Genomic DNA, 22,965 nt, shown 5'->3' with positions numbered 1-22,965 from the left:
TGCTTCTTGAATTCAAGCATAGCCTCCCCATCAGCACTGGCAGAGGAAACATTAGACATCTCGTCCTCCCTGTCCTCGTGGTCGCGATGGATCAGTGCAGCGGCAGAACCGTCGTTCTACCAGTGAGAGCAGCCCCACCACCTTCCGCACTGTCCTCAGAAGTTATAGCGTCAAGCTGCGCTTCTTGCCACGCCAAAATTCTTTGGATCATTTCCAATTTCGTGCCTTGAGAGGAAACACCTCTCTCCGCACACATCTTTTTCAATGTTTCTGATTTGGAAGCATTTAAAGTTAACAAGGTATTTGTTTCCATACCGTTAGATAGGACTATGGCCTTTTTAAAGTTATACTACAACAATTCACTACGTGTCCTGGTTGGAATAACCTGAAATGCCTTAGTTCGTGCGCAACACTGGATACCTTCAGTCGTATCCCACCGCTGTACACCCATTTGTTAAGACGGATTTCTGAACTCTGTCCTGGTGGCGCAGACGTTCAGAAGGCCAACCTAATTACTTGGAACAGGGTAACCTCTGGACGAGCCAGACCAATCAAGGTAGCGATCGCGGCGGTCAAGACTAGGTCTCAAGAGGGGTGAGGGTGACTAAAAGCCCGCAATGAGCACACAAAGCAAGATCACTTACAAACTACTCCAAACAGTTGTTATATTAAAAATAAATACACATTTATTTCAAGGCCTTTAAAACAATGACCGTAGCGAGAAAATCACAATATAACGATAGTAAACCAACACATACCATATCAACGCAATATATATACAAATACGACAGTCTCAAGCGTTATATGCACGAAATGGGTAGTCCACCTAAAAGGGAAGGAAGACAGGCAGTGCGAAATAATGCTTAGACCCTGTTCGCCTTCAGAGGCACCTAACTAGATGGAAGTCCGAGCCCTGCGAAGAGTGGAGCCTTGTGCTCAAAAGTACCTGCACATGCTGGTGCCAACGGGCAAAAGGAGAAGCTCTTCGAAGGAAGACAGGCAGTTCAGTTTAGTGCACAAAAGAAGAACAACAAGTTCCGCGACTCAAGCGCAGCCTCCACAGTGGGCAGAAGCAGAGCGCGAGCACGGAAAAGGGTGCTGTTTTACACAGCGGGGAAAAGCAATGGGCTCCTGCAGGAGGGCGACCAGATCCTAGCTAAACTACTCACCGGTCCCCGATGCAAGCAGACCCAGGCTTCTCCGCGTCAGTTTCAGCAGCTGGCAGGTTCAGAAGAGCAGGGAACGCCTCGTCGTCGTGTTGAGTAAAAAGACGTCCCAATCGAAGAAACCTGCACAGTTTTGTCACCACAGCAGGGCAACGGAGCGGCCGTGTGTATCTGAGCCAAATGTACACTACTCACTTCCGACCTGGGAACGGCAAGTGTACGAAGCGTGTGAGAGTGCCAAGGACTCGAAATACTACACAACCTGGCGGCGGTTACAGAGCAAGACTCCCGTGTAAGCTGGTCAGTCAGCTGGATGGCCCAGAGACGCTTCCGAAGGCTTACTGGCAGGAGATGGTGAAGATGCCGAGAATAGCTGTTCCCGCTATTCCAAGGGTCGAAGTACCAGTACAGGCCTTCTGGTTCGATCAAAGGTGAAAAGGGTTTCACAAGGCGACAGCAGTGCAGAGGAGAAGTCCTTCAGCGGGTCACCAGCGATTCCTCGGTCCAGCCTCTTGGTTGCAGGATACTTGGCTCCTGTATTCCTTCGTTCGTGAGAACTCAGGAGATCGACATGGTAGTGGTGTTTCCAGCCCCCTCTTATCCACGGTTCCCTTCGCGCCAAAACAGAGGGGACCCAATGGGAGATCCGCTCATCAACACTCACACCATTCGTGGGCCAATCACGGACCACGGTGGTCCCAGGCATTCACACCACCCTAGACTCTCTGGCACCCAGGATGTGTATTGGGACCAGACATCCCAGCCCACATCCTGGAGGCACACAAAAGACATGTAGAAGCCCGCGAAAGCATCCGTGTTTTGCGGGAAAGTACATGCCCAAATAAGGAATGCCCCGGGTCGGCTCGACCTGGGGAAGGTGAAGGGAGCAAGACGGTCAGCGGACAGGACAAAGGATCCTCGTGGTCTGGCCATTTTGGAAGCCAGGCCACCATTTTGGGTTAAGCGCGAGAAACGCGCTTAGAACGCCAAAAGGAGCTCAAAACACAAACGATCGCTGCCACCATTCCCGTCCCTGAATCACTTGCACCGATCAGATACAATCCTAAACGAGTATCTAGGGCCTGTAGAAGGCTAGAGACCCAAGAGAGCTGTAACTTAGCTTACAGTGCCCTCTTGTGTCATGTTGCACTAAAGCCGCAACATGATGAAAGAAACTACGGAAAACAGCGTTCCCCGGTACTGACTGTCTTAAGGGCATGTCAGTTTCCCCATAAGAAAGGAGCAAAAGCCCAGAGGAGTGCGGCAGAAGGCTGCACTTCTCTGGCAAAGTCAAGAACAAGGTGAAAAACAACAGCAAAAAGTTTAGGGGTTGCCACATGGAAGGAAAATTACCTACAATTACAAAATCTTTCCTAACATACGCGCATTGACTATATATACATGTCGAACAACCTCATACCAACGACACAACACTCTATTATTCCAATAACCTGGTCGGACCACGACATGGTTCTGGCTGACATTTCTTGGGCGGACCTACCCACTATGGGAGGGGAAATGGCGGTGCAACAAAACCCTCTGGAAGGACCCGGTTTTCAAGACGACTATGGAGACCGAAATCGAAGAGTACTTTAAAATTAATGACGATGGGGAGGTTTCCAAGCAAGTGGTCTGGGAGGCAGGGAAGGCCACATGGCGAGGGACCCTAATACGGAAGGGGGCCGCAAAGAAAAGGGAACGGAAAATTATAGAGCAAAAGTTGTGGGCCGATATAGGTCTATTAGAAGCGGAGATGAAAAAAGAACATAGAGTTGACCCCGATAAAGTGAAAACTGCGCAGCTGAAAAGGGAAGAATTGCGGCTCTTGGAACACGATCAAGTGGTGCGTACATTGCAATTTTTAAAACTTTTATGAGAAAGGTGATAAGGCCGACGCCTTATTGGCGGCCAGACTTGGGGGAACAAAGAGCTGATCGTAGAGTGAACGAAATCGAGGATCCTATCCCCCCCCTTCTTATCCCTCCCCAATATCCCAGAATCCTTTGCTAAATTATGAGAAACGCTATACCTCTGAGATAATTCCCGACCAACCTGACCCATCAGCCTACCTATCTTCAATCCCTATGCCCACGATAACGAACGCAGAAACTGAGTTTCTGGATTCCTCGATTCATGAACAGGAAGTGCACGAAGCGATCAAAAGGCTAACACTAGGTAAATCCCCGGGTGAAGACGGCTATACCGCCGGTTTCTATAAGACGTTTGCCAAACAACTAGCCCCCCTTCTTCTCGGTTCTATTTAATGAAATATTAGAGACAGGGCAGGCCCCGGACTCCTTTAAAAAAGCCTTTATAACGGTGATTCCCAAAGAGGGTAGGGACCCCAAAAGCTGTGGATCGTATCGCCCTATTTCCCTTCTCAACCTTGACGCCAAAATCTATTCTAGGGTATTGGCGGCTAGATTAGAAACGCTAGTGCCCCGCCTGGTCCATTCAGATCAAGTTGGGTTCATACTCGGGAGACAGGGAGCTGACTCCATGCGCAAGAAATTGCACCTCATTCATGTGGCCCGTGACCTCCCTGGGGATCCCGTCCTGCTATCAATCGATGCCGAAAAGGCCTTTGATAGAGTCGAGTGGGATTTTCTGGGAGCCGTCCTGCAGAAGGTTGGAATAGGCCCCAAAACTAGGAGGGGCATACAGGCAATATATACATCTCCTACAGCATCGATATCCGTAAACGGTGAATATTCCCGTTGGTTTGAATAACGAGGGACTAGACAGGGATGTCCCCTCTCCACGATCCTCTTCGCCCTTTCATTAGAACCCCTCGCACAAAGGATAAGAGCCGCCCCTGCGATAGAAGAGATCCGACTAGGCGCGGTGGAATATAAAATAGCGCTATATGCGGATGACATTCTCGTACATTTGACCAATCCCACAGAGTCAGTTCCCCAAGTCCTTAGACTAATGTACGAGTATGGCCAATTCTCCGGCTTTAGAGTAAACGAGGCAAAATCCATTCTATTCCCCCTTCAGGGAACTAGGGCAGAAAATGACCTTAAGTTTCTTCCACTAGGCCTTAAACTGGAACACCTCACACTACAATACTTGGGCATACAGATTACTAGGAACCTGAATGACTTATTCGAAGCTAACTTCCCTCCACTCCTCCAGCGGTTTACTGCGGACCTCAAGAAATGGGGTAAACTTATGATCTCTTGGCTTGGCCACATCAACGCGGTTAAGATGACATGCCTCCCACGCTTCCTGTACCCATTCCAAATGCTGCCAATCGAAATACCCAAAGCGTTCTTCAGTGAAGCTAAAAAGATCTTGATGAGATTTATATGGCAGGGTAAGAAACCTAGAATTGCATACACCACGTTGATACTCCCAAAGGACAGAGGAGGGGTTGGGCTCCCGGACTTGAGATCATATCACATTGCCTCCCAATTACGAGTCATGATTCCCCACCTCAGAGAACACCATGGCCTTCAATGGGTCCAAATGGACAACCATTACTTTGCACCGGCCACAGTATCAGAATGGCTGTGGACCCCGCACAAAAGGGTACTACGGAAAATCAAGGGCCACTCTATACTGAGCACGATCTGGAGTGTATGGCGTGCGAATCGGGAGATGCGCGGGATCACCACCTGGCCATCCCCGCTCAGCCATCTATGGTCTCCTGGCATGAACGATCGCATACCAGAGGTGGGCAGATACCAATCCTGGTACGAGGCGGGCTTGGAGAGAGTGGGCCAGCTCCAGAGGAAGGACTCCTATGTCACTCTTCCGGAACGGACGGATGCATTGGGCATAGGCCGACTATCCACATTTCAGTACATCCAACTGAAAGGGGTCCAGACGAAGGCAGAATGGAAGGACAAACTGAGCAGAGAATTGACCCCATTTGAGAAAATATTGGACTCTAGAGTGGAGAGGAAAGGTATCAATAATGTACCAGGAACTAATAGCAGCGGGAGACGGCTCCACTGAGCCTCTGAGGTCTAGGTGGGAAAAGGACCTCGGGGAAGAAATAGACCCGGAGCAATGGAACCTAATGTGCAGGGCCGCCTCTAGAACATCACTATCGTATCAGTACAAATTGCTTGCCATCAAACTCCTGCATAGGTGGCAATATGACCCCCTAAGACTATCCAAAATGTCTCAGTCAATGAGCCCGACATGCTGGAGGAGATGTGGTCAAACGGCTAACTACTGGCATATGTGGTGGAATTGCCCGCGTATCAAAGTATTCTGGAACGAAGTACTGGGGTGGATCAAGGAAATTGATGGTATTCAGAGAGATGCTGACCCCTATCTGGTGCTCTTTGCCTTAGAGAGAGACGCGGACGAGTGGAACAGAGTGAAAGGCTTGACCCCCTATCTACTCCTTGCCGCCATGGCCCTCCTGGCGATCAAATGGAAATCCGGTACAGTCCCTAGGAGGAGTGAATGGATTGCCCTAGCCACCAACATCTATCTGATGGAAACCATAACGGCCTCTCTGCCCGGAAGGGCAGCCCAATGTGAAACCCTATGGATGGAATTTAAAAGTGTACACCTAACGCTAGATAATGAGTCGCTATCAGACGAACCTGATGAGACCTAACGGAAATCCAATGCTCAGGTAGCAGTGACTGGAAAAAAAAAAAGAAAACATCTCTTGATACAAGCAAGCACTGTGTGATCAGACACTGGAGTCAGAAACATTGCCCTATCAACGTTTTGAAGCTCTAATTGCGAAAAACGGACTGGTGCCAAGTTAAATAAGGGGGGCAGGGGGGAAAGGGGAGTTGTTTTGTTTTCTTTTTGAGTATCAGGAAATGCACCTTCATTGAGAATTGAGATAAATGTATGACACTGAACAAATTGTGTCAACCGGTGCATTACTTTGTATGTATCTTGATTTTTCTTTATTGTTCTTTCTTGTTTCTTTTTTTTTGTACATGATAAAACCAATAAAAGCAAATTTAAAAAAAAAAAAGATTGAAAGGGTTCCCAAGGGTAGAGTAGAAGAATGAGTGAGTGTGTGGAAAAGGTTCCCACTCACTCAGGAGAACCAGTCCAAAAATCCAATAGTCCGACAAAAATGCTGGGGGACTCGCAAAGTGAGAAGAATTACACTAAAAAAGGAAACTAACAACATACAGTAAACATATTGTAAAGTATATCCTGGGTTAAAACAATTGCACAATTTCTAAACTAATAACCATGGCTAATTAATAATCACGGTCATTCCATTGGGTCAAATCTTCAAAAAGGACACACAACCTTTAACAAGTAAATATATTCTTATCTGGCAAACTTCTACTGGTTTCCGGCTTCTTGGATTCCTCACTGCACTAACCTCCTCTTTCTTCAGTTCATATGCATGTTTAATTTCCTATCACTGAAGACTTCATACAGCACAATGAATCCTTAGTGTTTCAATTATCTATTTTCTTCAGGTCTAGATGAACACAGAAGACACAAACTGCATTTTCTTATATCATTACGAAAGCAATGTGGAGGCTTTCTGGTTTTAAGTGTTAGCTGAATAAGGCGAACAATCTATTGTTGTACCCATGTTTGTTTTTGAATGATATGTTTTTAAAATAACGTTTTTAGCATGTGGAGAAACCAGTGTGTTACTCGGGCTGTGAATTCTTAAAGCTAATAGGACCCACATTAGTTGGGCCGACCTGCTCTTTACGCTTGCTGTATGTGATTCATTTGCGTACTTGTATATTCTGATGGCAGCACATTCTGGAGCATAGGGAAGCAGCCAATTTGGTTCTACTACGTGTGCTATAACAATCAGTCCCTAGAAACCTATATGTTAGTGTTGGGGTAGATTTCTTTCTTTGTGTGAAATCCCCACTCTCTGTGAAAGGGATAAAATAAGCAGTATCTCATAGCAATTTGCTATGCAATTTTTATAGGCTTGCTGTTAGGTAAGATTTTCAATTATATGATGCATCTTCCTTACCTTTGTCAACCCAGAACTTTGTCCTCTAACACTTTCTTTTACTCTTTTTATGGGTGATCCTGTTATGTCTCTCCATAGTGTACGTTTGGATTTGTAGTTCCCTATAACTTTTGGACTTGAGGTATTTTTCTTTGGAAGCACACAGCATTTTAAATGAAGTGTTGCTGGGTTGCCTCTTGGGCTTCCCTTTGTATTTTCTCTTAAATTTGCATTGGGTGAACTTCTGTTCCTAAGGGGTAGAGTGGGATGTTCACCCCTTTTACATTTTATATGTGAGAACAGCACACCCCACCTTATGTGGAGTGCTGGTGAGATGCATGGTAGCCCCTTTTCTCACTGACCTAGTAAATTGTTTACTATAGCAAGCTGGTGGCAATGGTTATACCTTTATGACTTTTAGTCCATATTACTTTCAGGCTGTAAAATCAGCTGCGGTAATACACAGGAGGGTCACCATTCTGTTTGAATGGTGGCTTCCTTCTTTTTTTGCCATTTGTAGGGTGCTTTTTGTTTCTTGGGTCTTCCTCTGCTGTCCTATATGGAGGAGATTCTGGTTGAAGTTTTGACATCGGATTGAAACCTTTGTGTTTCCTGCCGAGGCTTCAGAGTGTCTGTGAAGGCAGGCAGAGAGTGAGGCGTCTGAAACTTTGCAGCTCTTTATCTTCCAGTGTGCCTAAAAGGAACAAGTTGCTACTTGGGAGCTGGCTATCCTGGTTGGACGACCAGCTGCCCCTTTCTGTAAAATGCAGGGAGAGTTTTCAGAAGTTGTGTGTGGGTTCCTGTTAAATAGTCCGATTCTGGAAGCTTAAGACAAGTCTACCACTGAAGCGGAATCTGAAGATTAAGAAAAGACGGCTGTAACAGATTCCAGCGACCATAGAGGCTGCTGTGTAACTGGAGCCTGTTTTAACCCTTCCCTCCAAGCCTCCTGGGGGTCCCAAAGATGATGACCCCTACCCAGAGGCTGGCGAGCCTCACTAGTCTTGAGACGACCATCCCTTGACGTGCTGTGACCTTTATGGGCTGCAAACAACCAATACCAGGGGACCTCAAACCTGAGTGCTGTGCAACGTGTTCCGAAGTCCGATTCCCGCTGAAACTTTGGTGGACTCCTGCTCGACCTCCAGAGACACGATTCGAATACCAGAAGTTCCCTCACCAGAGTGCTAGTATGATAGTGAAGAGAATTCGACCAGCGATATTCCTTCTTCACCTGTTTCTTGTAAAAGGGCACCAAAACCATAGAGCCGCAAGAAGACGTTAAGAATCCTTTCTTGGAAGTCTTTTCTGTCGACTGCTGCTGCAAGTTCCCAACCAGTGTCTGTTTCCTTTGTCACCAGATTGCAGGGACCGGGTCCTAAGCTGCTGCATCGTGAAGTCGTCCCTTCAGAAGTAGTTCTTCATGACTGAGGTACTGTGTTGGCTTGGGTAATACTTTAAGTCTTGTGTCGATCCTGAATGGCTGATTTGTGTGTTTGGGAGTTCGCTGATACCCTTCCCCCAGGCCTAATGCTGGAACACGTCTAGGGAGCCTTCTCTGAAGTCCCTGAACACTTTCTACTAACTTGGAAGTCTCTACGTACTTGTTCTGCGAGATATCCTCTGACTTTACTGGATCTGTGCCTCCTCCTGACCTGCCTACTGCTGGCTCCTAGAACACTAGGGCCCCCGCTTCTGCCTTTCGGATATATCATGCCCTAGAATAGGGAAGGACTTTAAACAATAAGGCCTCAAGTGTGAAAAGTACTTGTTAGGCAAGATTGTGTGCAGTACCCTTTGGGAGACTACAGCAACCTTGACCTCCTGGCAATAGGAACCCAACCTTTGGTATACGTCTGTACTGCACAGGTTGGTAGTGTGGCTGAGCAGCCAGACTTATCTCAAGAGGGGTCCATGTGAACAAAAGGTTTTTACACAGATTCACAGTGACAATTATTCAAATAAACTTACACTCAAGGTTTCTTGATTAAACAATTATTAATTTATTTAAGTCAGTTCATAATCCTTCTTCAGAAGGGAGCAATATATAAGTAACACAAAAATACACTTCAAAATGCACACTCTTCGTGTCTCTAAATCGGCAAGTATCCATTTGGGATGGCACACAGATGGTTCCTACTCCCTGAGGTGACTTAAATAACAAGGACACTGTGGACATTAATATATCACAGGTACACTTAGAGCAATACAGAGTTGGTGTCGGGTTTGGGAATAAAACAAAGGTTAAACAAATATTCTGAGGCAGGTAAGTACTTTTTTAATCCCCCCCAATGCAAAGTAAATTGGCCCTTTCCTGGAGGAAATGTAAAGCACAAAGTCAGAGGTAAGAAGAGTCTTTCATGGAGCCAGGCCAGCCAATGTTAAATGAGCAAAAAATCTAGGTGAGCTGAAGCACTTCTTGGAGGTAAGTTAAAGTCTTGCACAATGTTTTAGAAGTCTTTGTAGAATAAATGGAATCGCTATGTGGCCACAAGCTGGGAGGCTTGTGAGGGGCAAAGCTGCAAGCAACTCTGCAAAAGCAACCAAGAGAAGTATCAGCTGAGAACAAGCAAGGTTACACAACAAGAGGTAAGTCCCCTTAGATTTACAGTACCTTTTGGTTAGAAGAAATTGGTTCCAGATGGCTTCTGTTCCTGTGTAGGTCTGCAGATCTTGTTGTTCCTGGGCCTCAATCATGGGGACAAGAGGGAGGACATCTGGGGACTCCTGCACTACAAATTGAAGGTCGGCGGCAGCAATGGGAAAACTGCAAACTTCAAATCAGCGGCACTTTGCGTTTTCAGCTCCTCGCGTCTGTAGCAAATAGCAACACTGTGGTTCTTAGATTCCACTTTGGACTTTCCCTTCATCTGGGGTCCAGCACTCTGTGGTGGCTCAGGCTTGGTCAGCCCTGCTACCTGGGAGTCCGAAGGATCTTCCTCGAGCTCGGGTCCAACTACTTGTTTCTGGTGTTCCTCACCCTGGCACTATGGTTCCTGCAGCAGTAATGGAAGGACAGCCAGCTCCGAGCGAATTTCGAGAAGAGGTCGTCTTGGGGTCGATTGGTTCCCCAAACCCAAGGGGGGAGGGGGGGAGTCCTCTCTTGCAAGATCTTCTCTAGTCCAGGCGAATTTGGAGCTTCAGCACTGCGCAGGGCTTCACCAGGCAAACCAACGGTCCAGGAGTTGCAGCAGGCGTCTCTTCTAAGTCCTCCTTCGGATTCGGATTCCTTCGTCCAGCGGTCGACTCTGCTTTCCAAGCAAAAAGCCTTGCCCTTTATGCAGGTTTCTCCCATTGATTTGCAGCCTAGCTTTCACTGATACAGCAGGGTGGCTGTCCTCCACCAATGGGTGCATTCCTGTAACCAAGGAGACTAAGCACATGGAGTTTCAGGTATCTCCCACGCTTCATGCCCTGCTAGACACGCTGGAGGTAGCGCATTTCTGAGAATTCTCCCTAACAGCACACTTATAAATGTGTTGGTGTGTAACTTTGATTCCTGAACAGAATAAGTTACAAAGTGTCCTGAAGTTATTACTGACCTTTCAGTTGCAGGCTGCCCCTTAAAGTATATAGGTACATACTTACCTTGAACTGTTGATTGCCTTTGTTAAACGTCTTCTAGAGTTCTTACTTAACCTAGAATTGTATTCCAGGCTCCTGAAAAGTATCATTGGTTAAACTGTCTATTCTTGTATGTTATGTTATGTTATGTTATTTTGCACTTATATAGCGCCTTATATACCATTGGTATGGTCTGAAGGCGCTGGTAGGTTGAACGCCCTTGGGAACCGCAGTTCAAATCAGTAGAGAGAGTCAAAAAGGTGCGTGTGAGCACCAGGTATGTGTACAGCTCGTGCAGTATCGGTGTAATAGCTGCTTTCTAGCGGTAGGTGTGGTGGTTGAGAGGTCAGGGGTATGTGTTCGTTCTGGCAGGATTTATCCAGATCGGGTGTGGCTGCGTTAGGCCTGAGGAGAACGCCTCGCTGGGGGGTGCGTAACCAGCAGTGATTACTTAGAGTGATGTGGGGTGAGCGGCAAATGTTGATATGAGAACAGTTATACCGAATGGTGTCATAGTATCTCTGTGTTCTATTTGAGTGATGGTGTAAGGAGAGAGTAAGCGTGTTGGTGAGATATGATGGGTTACATGGGGTACACTTCTATATTCAACTTTCCACGGGAGGCTCTTGGGCGTACTTCTTAATTCACAGAGAGGCTACAGGGCACACTTCTAAATTCAGCGGGTTGTTGGGCACATTTCTAGAATCACAGAGAGGCTATTGGACACGCATCTAAATTCAACTTTCTAAATGTACTTCTAAATTAAACTTTCCACAGACAGGCTATTGGGCACACTTTTAAATGCAATTCTATATTCTATGTATAAGAAATAGTGTTTTATAAGTGTAATTCCCAATAATGTTTTCCTTACCTTGAATAGCTGATGCCATTCTTAAAAGTGTAACATTGTGTTGTGCTCACCTATTTAATTGCTTTAGTGCACTGTAAAATAGTTTCACGGAGTTCTTACTGATCCATGCGTATCTGACTGCCCTTCTGAAAAGTATGAGTTACTTCACTATCTCTGAACTGTGTTCTGAAAAGTAATAGTGGTGGTGTAACTGTAGCCACTCATAACAGAAAAAAGTTACATATGTTGCAAGTTGTATACTTGTAACAGTGTTGGTATAACTGGGTAACTCTTGTAACTGAATAACACTGTAGGTTATGACCAATAGGGTTTGCTGTGAATTACTTTCTGTATTCTAAAAGCCTAACTGACCTGATTTTGCTCCCCAAGAATAGCTTAATACCATTCGAAATGTGTTCCGTTTTGTTTGGTTCACCTTGAACTGCATCTTGCTATTCTGAATAAGGTTATACTTTGGTTTGTATACCATGAGTTGTGCTGGTTTTATAATTGTTTGATTTATGAAATAGTACTTACCTTTCCAAAGATTTATCTTTGCCTACATGTATATATATTTTAAAATACATAAGTGTATCAGGGTTTCTTTGGACCATATGTATGCTACAATGTCTTTGTACCAATCTAGAGTTCTCTCTCCCTCCTAAGATACATCTGGCTGCTCTGTGCACACTATCGTTTATCTCTGGTGGTACAACCTTATACTAAGAGTTGGTGATTCTGTATTGCCTCAGGTATAGTTTTCCAAAGTCGTGGTAGCACTTTAGAATAAATGTCCTAACACTTGCTACTTAAATTGGTATTTGTGTAGCGCAGCCTGCCATTTAAATTACCCTGTCCAGTGAAAGCACAGCACTCCATGCATTTCTTTTTTGCCCTCTGGGCTCTCTGCCCTCTTTTCTGTTTCCTGGAATTTCAAAGGGGTTCATGTTGAGAGTGCAGAGAGTAATAATCTTCTCCAATTTGAAAAAGTGCCAAAGGCCTGTGGGAGAGTGGTAGGCAAGACAATTTCTTTATTTTTTTAAATAATTACAACTCAGAGGTAATGTGTTAAGCTAACTATATCCTGTTTGGCAAAGACTGGTAATTGAAAACATATTATTTTTTTAAAGACAGTCCTGCAATTCCATGCTTAAAAATGTAAGTTGTTACATAATGCATAATTACAGTATTGCTACTATACAACACTGCATTACCTCCACTCCAAGTTTTTCAGTGAAGTTTTGGTTAGTAGATCCAGATCTCATATTGTCAACCATATTTAATTTTGTTGGGAAAGATGCATCATATTGACGAGCGGACTGTGCGGAGCCAGGAAGGGGACTCTGAGACAAGAGGTTCGCAGTTTTATAAACGAGGTGGGAAAATGCCTCTGTCCCTGCACTGGAGGTGTTTCCCTACCTACAACCAAAACTAAAGGCCTGTCAATGTCAGAATGTCCCAAGCAAAGCCGGCCCATGTCCAAAGCACTATTCTGGCCCTCACTCTCTAAAATAATGTACTCTAAGATGAAAAGGGTAATGTCTTTCGCCTTTAGTGGTTTATAAATGTTCAAACGAAGAATGCGTAACTCCAGCACCAAAGTTCCAGAAGGACAGATTTCCTTATTGTTGGGGAGAATTTTCAGTTTCTGTGCTAATTCCCTTTAACCGGAGAGACCCCCATCAGCAGTTCTGCTGGACTCGGGAATTTTTTGATTTAATCTCCTGAGTCAGTGGAACTTTTTACCACTCACTCATTCTTTTTCTCTGACTGGAATTTATATTCTCTACTGTTTTATGGCGTTTGGTAACCTCCATATGGCAATACAGGTATCTTTTTGCTTGGTGACACCAAGCACCCTCTGTGCAGTGTCACTGAGGAGTTCTTTGGAATTTTCTATAATGTTTAAATACATTTTCTTATGAGAACTGCAGTTCCCAAAAATAATGACTTTTATCTTTCATACCTTTTCTGTGTGTGGGTCCAGCACACTCCACCCTATGTGAGGTGTTAGGGGGTGGGGTTACATTGTAACTCCTTCTCCCACTCCTCATGTACATTCTTGTTACAACTTACTAACTTAAATGGCTGGTGGCAGTGGCTTCTTTTTACTACCTTTTGTGCAGGTTACTGGCAGGCTGATTTCTCAGCTGCAGAACTGCACCCATGGGTGATCATTTTCTCAAAATGGCCTCTGTCTTCTTTTTTCACCATTTCGTGTTTGCCTGTTCCTTCTGGGCTTTTCTTCTATCCTTTAGAATAGATTTGAGTCCTTTGTGAGTTTTGCCTTTGGCGGGCTACAGTCCTGAAGCCCACCCAGGTCCCAGTGTGTCTGGGAAGGGAGGAGCCTGCAATTTCACTGTCCTTTGTAGGTATGTCTGACTGAAACCAGTTCTAACTGGGCGGCTGGCTGTCCCAGGTGAGTGACAGATCCATGGGAGTGAATGGATGAGTTCCAGGATATAAAGTGAGGATTTTTGTTCTACAGACGGATGTGACCCCTGGAACAAGGAATCGGAAGCAGCAGATGAGCAGAGACGCCAGCAGCACCTTCCAGGACCACAGAAGCACAAGTTGCTGTGCTTGCCCCATTTTCAAATCGACAGGAAGAGCCACCAAGGACGACAAGGTGGTGGGACCAACTAGCCTCAAGACCTTCATTCTGGGCTCCCCCCGACGTCCTTTGACTTTCCCGGTCTCATGCACGATTGGACTGTCAGGAATTGCAACACAGGTATCATATGCCCCCTCCTCACCTGAGGTTTCAGATGGTCCCTCCGTAGATTCTTCTGTTGATGGCTCTAATTGTTCCTGCTTTTGTGACTGCCTGCTTCCTTTTTCCCTTTTCTTCCTTTCTGGTAGAGATAGGGGCAGGCTCCCCCGGAGGCCACGTTGCCTCAGTGAGCTGCTGGTTCGGCAGCGGGGACACTGGGGAGCCCGCCCCCAGTCCAAGGAAAAGCCGAGGCAAAAACCCAGATGACTCTGAAGTGTACCGATAACCACGGTGCCTTTGTAGGTTACTTGCGCACCACTTCTCCCAGCATGCACCGGTGAGCGATCCGAAAATGGAAGCGCAGAGGCCACAGGTGCCGAAAGGTAAGGCAAGCCCCACAAGGCAGGATGTATAGGAGGCAAAGGCAGAAGGACTGGAGCACAACGAGACCCGTCTCCACAATGAGGGCTAGGTAGAAAAGTAGCAGAGCCGCAAAGGGTGCGAAAGACCGCAGGGCTGAAAGCAAAGTGAAACGTGCTTGGAGAAGTACAGAAGGACCGGAGTGTACCGGAGCTGCCCACACACACAAGCATTAACCTACCCTAAATGAAGGCTTGCAACGTGAAGTCCCGTAAACCTATCTGGACAAAATGGTGTTTGGCGGCGGTTATGTTGGAAACAACTAGAATGCTCGCCAGAGTTTATGGGATTACGTGGTGGCGTGTTCTGAGTACCTTCCAACTATCCCATACCCTCCATGGTCGGATCATGACACCCGGGCCGAAGAAAACACCAATTGCTGGGGTACCTGGATCATTGAGTGCATCGTCTTCTGAAGATCAAATCTGGCTGAATCTTTGCAGGCATCCGTTTGGACCTACAGAGGCAAAAATTCTTCACCAAAAGTCCCCTCACCAGAGTTCAGGACCGAGTAATCGAAGAGAATTCAACCAGCGATTTAGTTTCCACTTGGCGCTGAGAAAAAGGCACCAGAAAGAGCCGCTGAAGTGAGCTGAATCCATTGCTGCTGACCCCCTTCGGCCGAGTGCTGCCACAGAAGCCCGCCAATGGTTCCCCCTTTTTGTCCCCACGACCAAGGAGCAGGAATCTGGGTCTGCAATGTTGCACCTTGAAGGAAGCCAGCTACAATTTCTTCTTCGTTATTTAAGGTACTGTGGGGTATGCCGTGTAATTACAATGTGCTATTTTCGGTACTTAGTAAAATGGGAAGTGGTGTCTTCAAGTCAGAGTTGACCTCCTCTCCTCTGTGCAGGCTTTGCAGCCTTTGTGTGAACATTTAAGGCTCCCCTTGAGCCCCTGCGTTTTCTTCAAGAACTACTGACTGCTTAACTTTTTCTCTGAAGATCTTCATCAGAACTGTGCATTTGACTTTGGCTGCACTGGTTCCCAAAAGGTCCATCTTCTTATCCTACGGTCTTTGGCAATGCTGGGTCCTCCATAGGTTTTAATTGTGAACACTTTTATTGCTTGAAAGCAACCTGCACCTAGCCCTCTGGGAGAGTACTTGTTAACAGTTGCTAGACTGTGTGCTGTATAACCTTTATTTACCTCCATACTCTATTTTGCAAAGGTGATGCTTAGAAGTGGTTTACTGACCTTAACTGATGCCAGTGTGTGTGTGTGTGTGTGTGTGTATACATGTGTGTGTGTATATATATATATATATATATATATATATATATATATATATATATATATATTTGTGTTTTCCTGGGTCCATGTATGCACTGAGTCTTTGTAGTGCTCTACAGCTCACTTAACTCCCTCCTAATATAAGCCTGGCTGCTCAGACACTCTACCTACTTGTGTAGTACAAGCCTATATTAAGAGTCTGGTCCCTAATACCAAGAGAGAAGTCTTATGAAGTTCCACACCAGTTGGTCTTTAGAAAAACCTACCTAACACTTATCCCAGAGGGTGGTTCCCTTCCCCTGGATTTCTCTTCCCTCTGTGTCTTCAAGGATATCAGTTCCTTGGATTTCTCTTAGCCCATTGCGCAAGTGTTCCACAAAAACAATTTGGGAACTTTATCCTTATCTTTTCAGGCTAGTTTACTCTCCTGCCAGGTTTTCACTTCTTGTCTCCTTGGTTTAGTATAACCTTTGACTGGTCCTGCTCTGTCCTTCTAAGGACCGCTCTTTGCTGATATCCTTCTTTTATATTGTTTAAACAACTGTTCCACAAAAACAACTTGCTACTTTATCCTTGTCTTGTCAGGCTGGTGTACAATTCCAACAGACTTTCACTTCTTTCCTTGCTTTCACACAACCTTTGATTGGTCCTGATATATCATTCACAGGACCGCTTTTGCTGATATACTTCTTGTATACTGTTCACTTCCTTTTTCTGATGTATTCACTACCAGGGCTTTCCCATGTAGACACTCTAGCACCTGCTTGGTATACTCTACTGCCAGGGCTTTCATTAGCACGCTTGCAATTGCCTGGTATACTATCCTGCCAGGGCTCTTCTCTCCCGTGTGCTCTGTGCACACCTTCAATTGTGAACACTCTTGTTCACGTGTGCTGTTCGCCCATTTTTAAATGTAATATTTCTTGAGTCTGTTTTATCTAACACAGTACCTGCCTGCTATGCTATACTGCCAGGTATTTCTCTTTTTTTGTTTTTTTGTTACTTTTTACTAAGCATATAATGAATGAGAACAACAAGTTAAATTCAGCAGTTAACATGGTTATTAATATAATCTTAACAAATAATCTTGAATACATACAAAGGCTTTAACAATTTAGAAGAGTGAAAGTGGTCTATCAAGGTTATAAATAAAAATGAAACATTACGTTGGTAAAACAATAAAAAAAATTGCAAAAGCAAATAGTGTTAATAAAAGTGATTACCACAAAGTAAATGGCCATTGAAACCAAATTAATTCAAAGGAAATACAACATAAAGGACAATGAGAGACGTAGAAGGTGGTGGGGGGAATACATGTGCTAATATGATATATTGGGGAAGTTACAATGAAGAGGTAGTAAGATATTCAGCAACAGGATTCCATTTCTGATTATGATTATTTACATCTCTAATAGTAACGGCACACCCTTTTCAATCCTGTGAATATAACAAAGATAATTACACCATGAAGTATAGGACAGGTGTTCGAAGCTCTTTCAATTGGAAGAAATTACATAAAAGCCAATGGTAACACATAAGTTTAATAAGTTGTGAGAGGAAATATAGACTAAATCGGAGTTGCCATGATTGAGTCGGTCAGTGAATCGAAATATCTTTTTCAATGTTATCGAAATCTTCTCCCAAAATAAACAAATTTACAATAAAAGATGGTGTTTAAAATCAGTAAAACTATCTTTACAGGACCAGCAAGTATTTAGTGAGTTAGGAGGAAGTTTAGGAGCAAGGTAACTTTTAAAAAAAAAAAAAAAAAAAAAGGCAGTTTGAGTCCGATAGCCGCTTTGGAAATCTTGGGAGGTTTGTAATTGTTCCCATGTATGAGATGTGTATTGAACAGCAAGATCATTAACCCAGCCGTTGGTGATAGAATGAACAGTATGGGCGAGAATAAAATTGCAAATAAGGAGTTTGTAAATTGCAGCAGCTTTTGTGCAAATGGTTACAATAAGTTGTTTAGTTATATCGAAGGTGTTATTTGGGAAAGATTCGGCATCGATAGGATAATGGTTTTTAGCGATATCATTATAAGCATTAAGATCTGAACTATCAAGCTTGAAGATATATGCTAAATTAGAAAAGGGAATTGTCGAATTATAATACATCACATGATGAATACAGGAAATCCCTTTGTTGTACCATCTGCAGATGCGTTTAATATCCACTTTGAAAGGCAAACTTGTATTAAACCATAAGCTAATCTCATCGCAATTAAATACATCCGAGGCAACGTTAAGCAAACTTGACCAAGCAATTTTAAGAAAACACAAAGTAGGGAAAATTCTTGAGCAAGGCCATGAGCATGCGTTAAGAAATTCCTTTAATTGGGAGGGAACTAACGAATCCAGTTCAACCTTACACCAGGTAGGGAAGGTGTTTGGTATTTCCTTAGAACATAGGCATAAAAGAAGTTGTTTTAAAATAAAAGCTTTATGGTAACATTCAAAGTCAAGAAACCAAGTTCTCAGGAAGTTTTTTAAGTGCAATTTGTTTTATAGTTTTCTTGTTCTATAGGAAATTAAGAAGGAGGAAGTCAATTTCTTTAAAGAACGCTATGGGAGAAGAGATGGGAATCATGGACAAAGTTTACAGGATAAGAGGAGTGAACATAATTTTTATAGTGTCAAGTCTACCCCACCGCGTTAAGTATAATGGAGACCATTTAGTGATGATATTTTCAATCATAGTTGAAATGGAACCAGTATTCATTTTTAAAGTGTGTGCCATTTGCTGCAATAATAATTCCAAGGTATTAATACCTGTAAAGGCATCCCAAAAGAATCAAAATCTGAAATCAAGGACCTAACTAAGAGAATTTTGGATTTATGATTCAATTTATAACCTGATACCTCTGAGAATGGTTTAATTGAAGCAAGCAAATTGTGGATTAGAGATGTACAGTAGGATGTCATCAGCATAAGCAGATACTTTAACAGTTATAAAGATAATTCAAATCCCAAGAGCATTATCTTTTATTCTTTTACTTTCAAGAAAAAAGTCTAAGGCCAAAACAAATAAAGTGGAGATAAGGGGCAACCCTACCTCTAAGAATAGGAAAATTAGAGCTTAAGGTTTCATTAACTGAGATGTTGGAGGTTGGTGAGGCATAAAGGACCTTGATTAGATTGATAAAATTAGTTTGGATGCCATGCCAAATAAGGGATTTAAACATGTATTGCCAAGCCACACAATTAAACGCGTTCTCAGCATTGAGTGTTATTAATGCCAGAGCTTCTCTTTAATAGGTATTGCACACACTTGTCCTTTACTTCTTGTTTGCTTTCTATTTTTATAAAGGGTTCACTATGTCCTAGAAGTCTTTCACAAGTTTTACATTTATTTGCTTTTGGCACATCTGCCGGTACGCCCTGGTGTCCTTGTTCCCCTTCAGAGAACTCACTGGCTCTTGCTGGCGTGCTCTTCTCTTGCCACGGTCAGCTGGAGCTAGTAGTTCGATTTCTCTTTCTGCTTCTCCATCCTTGCTCTTGCTAGGCTCTTGTTCCTTCCGTTTGGCTTTGGTAAGGATAATGCCTACGCATCTGCAAACGCCCAGGAGCCCTGTGCTGGCTTCTGGTGTTCTTGCAGCATCTCTGGTCTCGCGGTCCGCTTCCTACTTCTGTATTCTTGAGCCGGATGGCTCCATGACAGCCTGTGCAGCTCGCCGGTTTCTCTGTGCGTCCTGAGAAAAGCAATCTTCTCCTTCCAGCAGCGCGCTGCGGTTAGCTGTGGCTGGGATTTAAATATCCCGGCTACAGGGCTGTCTCGGAACAACTAGAGCGTAGACTTTGTTCTTGGTCTTTTCCTCTCTGCATTACTCAGCTCCTTTTCCTCGTCCCAGTACTCTTGCAGTTATGGGAATGGATGTTAATTCTTGATAATTAATCTGTATATGTGTCTTTTGAAGTGTTTGAAGACAAGTTAGCTTTTTATAACTTGTAAGTAAAGTCTGAGGAGACATTTTCATGAGTTCTATTCAAGTCTTGATGGTTTATACACAGATCTTGTCGAATGGGTTTTGGTCCTTTTCCTAGAGACATGAGGGGAGGTGTTAGGGAGAAATTTAATTTCTGTGCTAAATTCCTCCCACCTTTAGAGACCCCAGCTCTTTTGCTGGATTTAGAACTTTTTTTATTTTAACTCTCGAGTGAGTGGGACTTTTTTCTCACTCTCATGTGTTCCCTGATTTGGATTTTATGTATTCACTGTTTTTGGAGTCTGACCAACTCCATAGGCATCAGTGCCGTGTCACTGGGAAATTCTTTTGATTTCTCTTAAGGTTTTAATGCCTTTTCTTGAGTGAACTACCGTTCCCAAAGATAGTAAGATGAAGTTAATCTTATTTACCTTTTTCTCTCTGTAGGTCCAGCCCACACCATCTTATGTGGAGTACTGTGGGGTTACTTAGTAGCCCCTTATCCTATTTTCTCATGTAACGTTTATGGTTACCCTCGCTACTTTAAATGGCTGTGGCAGTGGTTTATTTTTCCTACAATTGTGCTTTTTTTACTGCAGTATATCGCCCGTTGGTGACCATTTTGTCAAAATGCAACCAGTCCTGATTGGCTGGCTGGCTGTCATTTAAGACTGCCACCCTGCTGTTTGAGTGACAGCCTAGGCTGTGCATGAATGGGTGGGAGAAACCTGCTTAAAAGGCAACGGTTTTGGGACTAGAAGCAGAGTCGACCACTGGGAAGAACATCCAACGAAGAAACCGTGAACTAAGCTTGCTGCATCCTCCTGGACCTCTGCATTGCCCGGTGGAGCCTTGCTACTGTGCTGACTCCTTTTTCTGATCAACAAGAGAACTCTGGAAAGGATGACTTCATCCTCTGGGTTAGTGGGACCAACTAACCCCGAGACGAACTCCATTGGACCATCTTCCCTGATTGGCTGTACTACTTTGCTGCTGCAAGAACCGAGTGCCAGGCGTCGAGAAATCAGAGTGCAACGTCTGCAATCCGGCCAGAAGCTCCAGGAGTCCTCTTAGGACCCTCCAGAAGCAGGACGACCACAGCTAGTCTCCCCTCACCGGAGAGTGACTTGTTTTTAGACTATCACTGCTGGGAAAGGCTTGTCTAGACTTCATTGGAAGATTTAAGTATACTCGCATGCCCTGAGAACCTGTTTAACCCTTTTCCTTCCTTTAACCTTTCCTTTCTGCAACCTCAGAATCTGCAAAGTATAACTAGTGCTATATAAAGGCCAATAATGTCCTTGTAAATGTAGTCACCTCCGTGTGTAGGAAGTATGTAAAAAGCATCTCTAAAGAGTATCCACTAAACATGTGCTGATTCTGAAAGTATAATTGATTGTTACATATCTGGCTCTTTAAAGAACGCTTATTTAAAAAATTGATGTTAAATAACTATTTCTAACTGAAACCATGAGTACAAGTGTTACTTGGCTACTTGTATTTGCGAATTTCATTGCTACAGCTCCACAGCACACATTCACATTTACCCCTCTTGAGATAAGACTTGCTTCTCAGTCACACTACCAACTTGTGTGATACAGGCCTATACCAAAAGGTGGGTTACCTAATACCAAGCGGATAAGTGTTGTGTAGTCTCACAGTGTTATTACATCAATTCCTATCTAACAGTGTATCTATTTAACATGTGTTATGCAAGCAACAAGAAGGGATACATAGATTTTATTTGTTTAAGTTAGGAAATCTTGGTTAGTTGAAGGGGAAAAGCCCCCCGAGACTAATATTCAGAGATTTAAGATATGTTCATTTGGGTAGTACTGCTGCTTTAAAATTCAATGTGTATCAGATATCCTGTTATTTGAGTCATTTATTATATGTTTCATTTCTAATGCGCCTATACACAAGTGTTTCAAAGCGCGACATTCATTTGACTTTACTTAATAACCAATATTAATTTTTCTTCAGCTGGGATCGATGGGCAGCTGAAGATCATGTTCTTCGTGACTCGGATGAAAACCGCAGATTACAGCGCAAATTGGCAAGAAAAGCTGTTGCTCGCATGTAAGAAAAATGGCTTTTATTGGCGATCACGTATTGAAAAGGATATCCTATAACTTGGCTTTTTTACTATAAATGGTATCTTTACTGGATTGGAATGAACAGTCACTCAACCGATGGGGTGATCCAAAATGTTGCACTTAATGAACCTATTCAGTCCCACATAGTCTGTACAAACATGCTGATCATTTTAACAAGGTCATTCGAATAGCAGTACAGTGGTGTTCAATCGTACATTGGTTTTGCAAACATTCCTTTACCTTTATACCACTTGTGATGAGATCCTATGGCGCCACTTTAAGCAAAATCAAAAGGTGATGGCTGGAAGGTTTGAATCTCATCACACATTTAGTGTTGGACCAAGCCTGATTTGCATATGGCCTTTCACCTTCTGTAGTGGTTTGTCAGGCTGAAAAACGATTGTCTGGAGGGTTGCCTAGAGCTTTGCCTCTGGTTAAGATTAATCCTAAACCTTCCAGCCATCACCTTTTGGTTTTGCCACTTCAAGATCAAAAACTTCAATACTCTACGTCTAGCTATCTCAAACATCCCCTACAGCTTGAAACGTATAGACAATAGTCCACTAGAATGAAACAATTCTCTTCATAAAAACCCAAATGACCTAAAAAAGAGACCTATAGTGTCAAAAAGTAGTTTCACATAATTAACGCTGTATTCAAGCTACAGATCCACTGTGGGCAACCAGAAGTGACTTTTAAAAAAAATGTTTTAATGTCTTCCCCCTTGTCGACCAGTATGGAGGCTGCCATGATGGTCTCGCAAAGAGCCAACGTTGCCCGAATGGCCATTTTGAGGCCACCTCGTGATCAGCCAAGCAAAGGGAAGTCCTAAAACACTAAATGGCTATCAATGTGGTAAAAATGCTTGCACCTTTGGCGAACCCCAAATTAAAGCACAGCTGCCACCAACCTATTCCATAAAATCAAATTACAGTGACACAATCATTCCAGAGCAGACATGGTGTGCCTGAAAGAGACACTCCTAGGACTGTGCCCCATGGGGATAATGCATACCCTATACCTTTCTATATAATGTATAAAGGGACGTAATGGCAGGGGGACTTCAGTAGAAGTCCTT

General features: G+C 43.9%; 1 protein-coding gene across 1 annotated transcript in view; it reads left to right on the top strand.

The window, feature by feature from the left end:
* Positions 1 to 22,965, top strand: part of MSL3 (MSL complex subunit 3) — a 263,983-nt gene that overhangs the window by 53,508 nt on the left and 187,510 nt on the right. Inside the window, exon 3 of the mRNA XM_069640759.1 lies at positions 21,775 to 21,870. Within this exon, the coding sequence (XP_069496860.1) occupies positions 21,775 to 21,870 (96 nt within the window). The remainder of the gene's footprint in view (positions 1 to 21,774; positions 21,871 to 22,965) is intronic.

This window comes from Ambystoma mexicanum, chromosome 7q (assembly GCF_040938575.1).
Source record: "Ambystoma mexicanum isolate Mex_15411 chromosome 7q, UKY_AmexF1_1, whole genome shotgun sequence".
In the NCBI taxonomy this organism is placed as follows: Eukaryota; Metazoa; Chordata; class Amphibia; order Caudata; family Ambystomatidae; genus Ambystoma; species Ambystoma mexicanum.
This window is presented reverse-complemented; position numbering and strand designations above follow the sequence as displayed.